Source organism: Musa acuminata, chromosome BXJ1-6 (assembly GCF_036884655.1).
Source record: "Musa acuminata AAA Group cultivar baxijiao chromosome BXJ1-6, Cavendish_Baxijiao_AAA, whole genome shotgun sequence".
Lineage (NCBI taxonomy): Eukaryota > Viridiplantae > Streptophyta > Magnoliopsida > Zingiberales > Musaceae > Musa > Musa acuminata.
In genome coordinates this window covers 20,321,899-20,332,245 of record NC_088332.1, presented here as the reverse complement: position 1 = coordinate 20,332,245, position 10,347 = coordinate 20,321,899, and the positions used below count along the sequence as shown (strand labels likewise).

General features: G+C 34.9%; 1 protein-coding gene across 1 annotated transcript; it reads right to left on the bottom strand.

The window, feature by feature from the left end:
• Positions 1–7,732: 7,732 nt before the first annotated feature.
• On the bottom strand, positions 7,733–8,798 carry LOC135676610 (chitinase 6-like). The gene is made up of 2 exons (XM_065187978.1): positions 8,380–8,798; positions 7,733–8,264 (listed from the first exon to the last, which is right to left on the bottom strand). The coding sequence occupies exons 1-2, from the start codon at positions 8,777–8,779 to the stop codon at positions 7,852–7,854; spliced, it is 813 nt and encodes a 270-aa protein (XP_065044050.1). The 5' UTR covers positions 8,780–8,798; the 3' UTR covers positions 7,733–7,851.
• Between the last annotated feature and the right edge of the window lie 1,549 nt (positions 8,799–10,347).

Sequence of the window (10,347 nt, the reverse complement as noted above, 5' to 3'; positions counted from 1 at the left end):
GTTTAAAAATAAAAATACAAAAATTATGATCATGCTAGTAATTTCGAAAATGATAATATTGCATGTTTTATGATAAACAAACAAAATGATTTTGATTGAAAATATGAAATCATGCTATATGTGGTTAAGAAGTAATAATGTGTATCATGTTGATTTCCTTTGTTATTTCTCGATTTTGATTAAATAAAATCATGCTTGAAGAAATGCATAATGATGTAATATTAAATATTTTGATACAATGGTTGACAATTTTATGCATGAGATTTTAAGTTATACATGATGATAAGCATGTGTTATTTTCATGAGTGTATTTGAAAAACATATGGCAAAACCATGTCGGAATGCATGAAAGTGTTAAATTTTATTTTCGGATTTTCTTGATCCTAACAATTCATTTTTAAGAATCTATTGATCTTGATGGTTTTATGACGAAATTTATTTTTCGATCCTAAACGTTGATGCATGTTTTTATTTGACATAAAAGAAAAAAACATGCATGTATGAAATAAATTACTTGAATTAAAACAACAAAAAGGTGGAAAGGTTTCTTCTTGAAAATTTTATTTTTTCGACCTTATTGATTTTTCAAAAAGGGAAATTAATGAATCTATTTGTATTACTTTTGTGAGTTTCTTGAAAATGATCTTGATTTGATGATTTAAATGAGCTTTATCTTGATTTTTCAAAATTTGTAAATTGAGATTTCTTATGCTTAAATCAAGATTTTATATGCATGAATTAATATCTTGTTCTCTTACAAGATTGAATGGATTCTATCTTTTTCATGATCTCTTAAGAATTCTTTATGTTATTTATTTAAGAGGAGATTTGTTAAAATGAATCACGGTTTCTCTTGATTTTTTGAAATTATAACTTGAGTATTCATTTTATAAATCAAGATTGTTTATATGTTCTTTCATGACATCTTTTTAAGGCTTATGACTTGAATTTTGTTATGCGAAATTCTTTGAATGTATGAAATACATCTCATCACCTAATAATTCTTCTTGATATTCCTTATGTGATGATATGAATACATGAAATATTCATTAATTTGTTTTGATGTATACAAATAAGAAGTTATGATCATGCATAGTAGGATGTAATTTGACAAATTTGGTACCATCATGATGTAAAATAAATGATGATTAGGAAACATGCATTAATGATGATTGTATATTTTATGATTTGGTATGATGCATGCAATGATGAAATATTTATGAATTTGAAATTATGCATGCAATACTTATGACAATGATGTACATGATGTATTACATATGATATGTATCATGAATGCTTTAAATGATGAATGTTTGGTATCATGATCAACATGTTGATAAATGCTTAAAATTTTAATGTTTGAGTATCATGTATGATATGCCCATTAATGATGATTGATTTATTTTTCGGTATCATGCATGAAAAATAAGGTTTTTGAAATTGTATATGTTTTAATTTGAATATATAATGATGCACAGATAAGATTGATACTTACCTTTGTCATAATCTGAAAATTGATAAAAGGGTTTCCCTTCTTTTTGACAATGACAAAGGGGGAGCAAGAATTTCTAGCGTGGACATCATGAAAAGAGGCAAACTAGCTAGCTTACACAATTCAAGATGAAAGCAAAAATTACACTTCTCAAAAGAGAAGATGCAAATGTAACACTTGCCAAATTGTTTGCTTGCCTCATGTAAAACATTATCTCTTGCTAGTTTGACATTTTGCTAGCTTGCACTTTGCAAAGAAAGCAAAAATGACACTTCTCAAAAGAGAAGAAAGAGCTTGTTATCGTGAACATCACAAGCTTGCCAAACAAAAATTGCAAAAGTGCTATCTTGCCTATCTCAAGAAGCAAAACTTGCAACTTGCACATTGCAATAAGAAGCAAGAATCATAAGCTTACACAAGAAAGCTATTTGCTTTCGAAATTTTTGCTATCTTGTATGTAGCAAAACTTGCATATCATAAAAATTACTAGCTTGTAGTCTAAAGAGAAGCAAATAGTTGTTATCTCAAGAAAAGTAAACATGCTAAACTTACACTTTGCAATGGAAGCAAAATTGCGAGCTCAAACATTGCAAAGGAAGCAAAATTTTGCTAGATTGAAACTTGCATATTTCAAGAAGCAAGAGTTGCCTTCTTGAACATCTCTAAATTGCTAGCTTGTAAGTTCTAAAATGTTGTAACATTGCTAGCTTGCATGATGTAAAACTTACTATCTTGAACATTACCATAGGTGCTATCTTGTATGCTGTAAAACTTGCATATCTAAAACTTGATAGCTTGAATGTTCTAAGCATGATGTAACACTTGCTAAATTTTTTAGCTTCAAAACTACATGATGATAAAACTTAATATTATGTTTTTCATACAATGAGTTAAACTTATATTCCAAACACAAGAATAGTTGGACTTCTCCTTTTTGCTGATGACAAAGGAGGAGAAATATGATGTTATGCATAAGTTTATGCATAAGTTCATGATGACGTGTTGCAAGTATTCATGATGAATATTGCAATGACTTGAATTTAGTTTGAATTCAAAGTTCTATCAATATGACATATTGATAGGGGGAGTTTGTTTAAACTCCAGGAGTTAAGGATAACTCCGTCATCAAGTAGTTGTCATCATCAAACAGGGGGAGATTATTGAATCTCGTATTTTGATGATGAAACCACTTGATATGTGTTTATGTTTTAATCTGTGTTTTGTGTGACGCATGATGCTTCGATCAGGATGAGACAATTAAAGTAGGAAAAATCATGTTGTGCCGGAGGAATATGTTAGAAGATTGGACGTCGGGCCGGTGGATCGGTCGACGTATCGACAGAAGGCTTCGAGCCATGGACTCGGGCATCGGGCCAAGAAGAGCGGGTATTGTGCCAAGGATATCGGAGTTGCGGAGTCAACTGGCCGATTGGGCAATAGGTCGCAGGAGAGGACGATGCGCCGAAGAATCGGACGAAGCGTCGAGGGACCAATGACATGCCGGACAACTTGGTTAATTGCTTAGGATTAATTGTCTCGATCGAAGTTTTGTTTTAAGTGTACAGGATTAACTATGATGAAAGTAAGACATGCAGTAGAAGTTGCACCGGAGTCAAGACTATGATCACATTGGGGGTTCGAGAATTCGACGGAAGTTCGGACGGTCGTCGGAGGTTCTGCAGGAACAAATCCGAGAAGTCCAGGAGCTTGCCAAAGAAGCTCGTCGGAACTCGCCAAGTGGATCATCGCAAGTCCGAGAGTTTGCCGGAAATCCGCAGGAGCATCACCGAGGGTTCATCGGATGATCGACGGAAGCTCGCCGGAAGAAGCGATTGACGTACCGGAGCAAGTTACAGTAAATGTCTTAAGAAATTCATAGTTAGCACGATGATTAAGTTAGAAATGGGAGATGATTCCATTAACTTAATCTTGGGGCAATTGGGCCCTTGACAGACCCAAATTGGGCCGAATGGATCAGCCCATTCGGACCCAGATTTCTTGGCCAGAGGTGGCACCGCCCAGGGCTCAGTCTCCGAGCTCTAGCTGGGCGATGCAACCGCCCCAGTCAGGCAGTGGCACCGCCTGGGCTCAGTATCCGAGCTCTAGCAGGAGGTGCAACCACCCCTGACAGGAGGTGGCACCGCCCAAAGGCTCAGTCTTCGAGCTCTGCCAAGCGATGCAACCACCCCAGTTAGGCGGTGCAACCGCCAAACCCCGGAATTTCGAGAATTGACAGTTTTGAGCTCGAAATTCAAACTGGGTTGGGGCCTATAAATACCCCACCCTTTCAGCAGTGGCAGAGTAACCAAAAACCACTGAAATCCTGATCTTACTCTGTGATTTTTAGAGCTCAAAAGTGTTGTATGAGTCAAAAGTTCTCTTTCCTCTTTTCTTCCAAGTTTTGATCTATCAAGAGAGGAAAGAAAAGTTTGTAAGGGTTGTCTCCTAAGCCCGTCAAAAGGAGTGAAACTGTAAAAGGGTAGTTGGCCTTCGCTTATTGAAGGAAGGCCTCTAGTGGACGTCGGTGACCTCGTCGGTGGAGGAAGCCAGAAGTGGATGTAGGTCAAGATTGACCGAACCACTCTAAAATTGCGGTGCTCTCTGGTTTGTATTTACTTTGAGCATATTATCTTTACTGCAAACCTCCTCAATAGCTTACTGCCTTCTGCGCATTTACGATCGTGTTTCAAAGTTCAGTATTTTTCAAATCGGTGTTTAGACGTAAATCAGTTTTATCGTACGAACATCATATTTCAGTTTGCGCTTACATTCTGATTTCCATCATAACTGCAAACTGCCTTTATAAATTTGCTTTAACTGCATCTCGCTTGATCACAAGTTAAAGTGATTTACGAATCGGGTTTTCTAACGAAATCGCTCTTATCGTACGAACGCAGTTTTAATCGTCGAAAATTTTCCGCTGCACTAATTCACCCCCCCCCCCCCCCCCCTCTTAGTGCTCTTGATCCTATCAATATGTACATCTATATACATATATATACATATGTATATACATATATATTTATATATACATATATATATACATACATATATATATATATATACATATATATATACATACATATATACATATATATATACATACATATATACATATATATATACATACATATATATATATATATATACATACATATATATATATATATACATACATATATATATACATACATATATATATATACATATATATATATATATAAAACAAGTAGAGTGATAAAATATCAAATAATATAATAAGCAAAAAGAATACGTATCATGTCACATGTGCTATCACTCATGTAATTGGCTTGTAAGACACATATGATTAGCAACAACTTCGATCAAGACTTAACTATTCTAATTATAATCATGAAGCCTTCAACATATTGTCCGACATGTCATCTGTTTATATGGCACCTCATCCAAACATTCGATGCATCGTCCTTTTCTTCGGTGTATTGCCTAATCTATGGATATGTTGACCTCCCACAACATTCGATCTTCTTAGTGCAATACTCGATCCTTTTGGCTTGATGCTCAAACTCATAGCATAAAGTCCATCTTTCGACATATCAACCAATCCTCTAGCCCAATGTCTAATCTCTAATATGATGTTTCCTGGCTCAATATTTGATTCTCCTATTTCGATAGTTTGCCCTTCGATGATTCGAGTCCATGATCGAATTTTTCGAGTATTACTTATCTTAAAAATATATTAATTCATAAATTTATTAATTAATTTTATTATTAAAATTTGAGATTCAACGTATAATATTTTGGACACTCCTTTCGCTTGTTACATGTAATACTACTATTATCGCCTAAGGTATCGAATTGATCCTTAGTCACATGTGTTTCTTACAAAATCACGGGATTTGAGTAGATGTCTCGTGCTTTTTCTTTTAGTTAATTATTCATTTATCATAAAAATTATAAATTTTTTTTTGATAGAGTTGGATGTTTAGAGATAAAATTTATAAAGAAATTATAGATGCACATTAAGAAATCAGATAAAAAATGACGCACAAACTCTTTTTTATTTGTGTTCATGAATTTGGGTTTTTAGAGAACTCTTTTGTTGCTAGGCTTTAGATTTATTAATTAGTCAGATTTGGGGTAGTTAAATAATTCTTTGCCTAGTTGAGTTCAGATTCATTAAATAAATAATATAAAGAAAATTATTTCTCTAGAAATGTCCTTGTTTTGTTATGGCATCCTAATATTAGTTTTTTTTCATATTTTCAGGCAAAAGTACCATTAATTATTATTATTTTTATTATTTTTCTCATATTTATAACTCATTCAATTGAATAACATATTGAACCGACTTAACTAATCTAAAACTTGGGTCAATCCTATATGAATAATATCAAATATTTAAATAATATTAATATAGATCCATTCATATAAATAAAATTCAAATATTACATATAATTGCCTTAAAATTATAAACAAAATATTATAAAATAAAAAATATGAAAAATAAACTAAACAATCAGTTATATTGACTTCCAAAGGCCCTAATGATAATTCTTTTACATTGTGTATCCATTGCAATATAAGGTAAAATATAATATAATAATAATTTTTATATATTTTAAATAAATAATAATAAAATCTGAATTTTTTTAAATTTTCAGAAAACCTTCAAAATGACTTTTAAAGGCCTAAATGATCATTTTATTATATTTTTAAGGTTTCAAAATATGTATTTTTACTTATTTCATCTCTTAAAATGTTGAATTGGTGTCATTGAAATAAGTAAAAATATATGATTTAAAGGCTTAAAATTAGAAAGCAATGATCATTTAGGTTTTCGTGACTCATTTTCAAGGTTTCCTAAACAAGATTTTCCAAAAAAAATTTAAAAATTCAAAAAAAAAAAAGTAAGATATGAGTTAATAGTTGTTTAAATGGGAAAAAAAGGATAACCTCAGAAATAATATAACTCGGGTCTTTAATTTTTTAATTTAAAACATCAGAAATCTTATAATATTCAAGAGGTTTTTCACTCAAAGTGTTATAAATTCATCTGAATTTAGGTAAAATGAAAAAAACATATATTCAACTTTTAATGATTAAAATTTGTAAAAAAAATGCTCATTTAAAGGTTTAAAAAATATAAATATATTTTTAATAGTTTAGGTCTTTATAATTTTTTTATTTAAAAAAAAAAATAAAAAAAATTATTTAATTCGATATGCTTTAATGTTCTCATGTGTCTTATATGTTTAATAATCCTTAAGGTATTCAAGGTGGCATGTCTTGACACACTTGTACTTCTTATGCATCTAATATTTGATGAATGATTTTAGTTGATACAATGTCCTTACATATCTTTTACTGTTCGATGCTATTGAACATCTGCATATTTCATTTGCTTATGTAGACTACATATGTGGATATTAGTTAATAATTTTTCAGGATAGGAAATAGCTATCGACTTTTTGGTCAAACATTATGCTTCCATGAACACTTTTAGCCAGAATAGAAGGGAGGGGGAACAAAATGTATGGTTAGATTTGACACTGATTTGGAACGCAACATAAGACATACAATCACGATCAAAGGTAATTTGTCAAAGTTCAACAAGTGATAGTTGCCCGCTGGTTGGCTAAGTAATTACGTGGTACCATCATCCTATCAAAACCTAGAATACATAAAATATTTCGGAGAATAATCAAACCATAGTTTCTTAAATTTTTTATTTATATAAAAAATTTACATATTTAAATTCTTTATTCTTCATGGACAGTTCATACTTAGCATTTTATTTCCCTCCATAATAATAAATAATAATAATAATAAATAAATAAATAAATAAATAAATAATAAATAATGATAATGATAACAATAATAATAGAAATCCAAAATTACATGTCAAGCTCGATACTTAAAACTGGATAACGACGTCCATCCAACACCGCTCTGCATATTAATATGCAGAAGCAAAACATGCCCAAAAAAGTAGCAGCCTCTACTGCTGAAACCCCGTAGATATTATTTCGACGACTATAGTTGGGAAGCCAACCGGGTAAAACATGAAGAATGAGGATAAGAAGGAAAGGGACAACGGATCCCTGTGCAAGTCAGGCTGACTTAGAACTAACTATATGAGAACCGTGGTTGAAATGGTCTTCCGTTTTCCTCCTTGATTTGATTCTAAACCCTCGACTATATGGTGCAAAGTAAGGTGAAGTAGGAAAGAATTCCCGACACAAGTTCTCATCTAAATAATTGTAGTTGAAATGCATAGCCTTTTTATTCTGTAAATGTGTAATCCATTGGATTCATACTTTCGTTTCCAAGCAGCTCATTTATTGTTGTGTTTGGGTGCAGCAGAGAGAACCAAGCACTTAGCAAGTGAGGTTGTCTCCGGTGTCAACGCCAAACTGGCTGCAGTAGTCCTTGTAGTACCCGACGCGGGCGTTGACTGTCGCTGGGTTCTTGCCGTCGCACTCGAGAGCGCCGTTGATTGCTCGAATGGTGGCTCCGAATCCCTGGCCAGAGGTTATGAGCGAGTGGCAGTTGTTCATCCAGTACCACAAGGCGGTCTTGAAGGAGATGACGACGTCGTTGGCGACCGTCTCTGGCGCGCCGAGGCCGTCGAACCCGATGCTTTCCCCGGCGGGGCCATAGTTGAAGTTCCACGACAGCTGGATGGGGCCGCGGCCGTAGTAGCCCTTCCCCGCCACGCATGGGTACTGGGTGTTCGTCTCGTCGCAGTAGTCCTTCGATGCGCCGTCGATCTCCTCTATGTAGCAGAAATCTGCAGGGTTCGACATGAGTTAAGATGATCCATTTGACTTGGGAGAAGAAAGCTGCTGCTCGGCGTCGACGACAGCAGCAGTTGCAGAAACCATGCACGCAGATGCACAACTTACGTCCGGTCTCATGCGTGACGTGCGCGAAGAAGGCGGCGATCTCCCGCTTGGAGTCGTCGGCCGTGCCGACGCGGCCGAAGCTGGTGTAGGAGCCGAGCGCACTCAGGAAGGCGTCGCGCGTGTAGAAGCTCTTGCCGGCGCACCCGCCGTCAGCCTGGCCGATGATGCCGTCGAAGAAGCTCTGCGTCACGATGTCGGCCACCGAGACGTCGTTAGCAGGAGGAGAAGCCTCGCACGGCCCCGACTGGCACCCGGCGCCGCAGTAGTCGCTGCCGGTGCCGCAGTAGCCCCACTTGCTGCAGCAAAGGTCGGAAGAGCAGCCGCAGTTCTGGCCGGCCACGGCGATAACTCCGGCAAGGAGGAGGCCTAGCAGAAACGCCATCCTGTTCTGATGTGCCATGATTGTAAGTGTGGAGGTCTCGAGATTAGGATGAATTTATAGGAGAGCGCATGAATTGATGTTGGTAGTTCGGAGCCGTGTTGGAGTTCTTCTCCGAGGGTGAAACGGATTCGTCTTTGACTGATGACGGCGTCGGTTGACTTTTGAAGGAGATTTAGATGGTTGACTTTTAGCTACATGTGGAAAAATAGCTCATATGACACAGTTGAGTTCTCACAAAAATCAAATTTCAAGATTGCAACTTGTTGTTGATAAGCGTAGTTATCGGAACGGAAACCAACTCGGTCAAAGCTTTTTGGGTGACTGGGTGATTGGTAGGACCGCTGATTTAACTGGAAGAACAGCTTATTTAATTTAAATAGTTTAATATATGAAACCTAATTCAAAATTATATATATTAAAAATAAAAAAAATAAATTTAATAAATAATAAATAATTTTAGATAAATAAAAACAAAACTTTAGACAAATAGAAGATGATAAAAATGATAATATCAACCAACATTATAAACATAACTCATATCTAAATTAAATAGCAGATACCAAATTAAAAAATAATAATTACTACATTAATCGAATCAAAAGTTATTTGTTCAACGGTGTAAAAGTAGTTTATCCAATGTTGTCATCATAACCTAAATAGCAACAGCTGCATGTGAATTTCTCAAAGATCAAAATGGATTTTCTTTTAATCATAAAAATGCCATTCATTAATTAATCCCAATAAAATCATTTCGTGTGTGTGCATATATATATATATATATATATATATATATATATATAGGAGCTCATTCTATATCATATTTTAGATTTCAAACAACTCGATTTTTGTTTACTGTAATATTGGATTTATTCTTCTCATGTTTTGTTTTGGTGATCAAAGGATGAGAAGTCAAGAGAGATACATAAAAGGAGAGATGGAGAGAGGATCACGGTCGGAAGAAGAGATAGAGGAGAGAGGTCATTGAAGAAGAGATAGAGGCCAAACAACAGAGAAGAAGATCATTTTCTTTCTCACACTAATCCTAATTAAAAATTAACATAAAGACCCTTTTTAAATGAATACTAAATAAGATTTAAGTAAAAAATATTTAAGTAATCTTAACTATTAATAAAGTCAGATTTGTATTGTTCAACCTACTCAGAAGCTAAGGTCACAATACGAGCCCCTTCTCAATCAGTGGTTAGCTGTGAAGTCACAATGTGAACCCCTTCCCAACCAATGGTCAGACATATAGAAATGTCGGCAGCCAGTCAACAACAAACGTTAATAACATGACGACCTTAAATCAAATAATCATGATAAGAAGGAACCCATAGTAGTCATTGACATGGAGGAGGAACCACAAACTTATCCATCAGAGTATGGACGTCTTCCTCTGTCAAGTGTGTGGCTAAGTTTCCATGAGGACGCCTAATCCCTCTAGAACTCGGGCATGGACCAGTCAGCCAATAAGCCATCGATGAATCCTTTGATTGGTCAACACCTACCAGCCCAGCAGCCGGCCACCACTACCGAACTTATAAATTTTGTTACGGGGGACCCACATCTTCTAAGTAAAAAAAGTT

What these genes read in the sequence shown, in the direction of transcription:
- LOC135676610 (XM_065187978.1), bottom strand. Translation starts at nt 8,779, where the DNA reads ATGGCACATCAGAACAGGATGGCGTTTCTGCTAGGCCTCCTCCTTGCC. An exon ending in CGTCACGCATGAGACCGGAC is followed by an intron (nt 8,265 to 8,379) that starts GTAAGTTGTGCA and finishes CGAACCCTGCAG; the next exon opens with ATTTCTGCTACATAGAGGAG.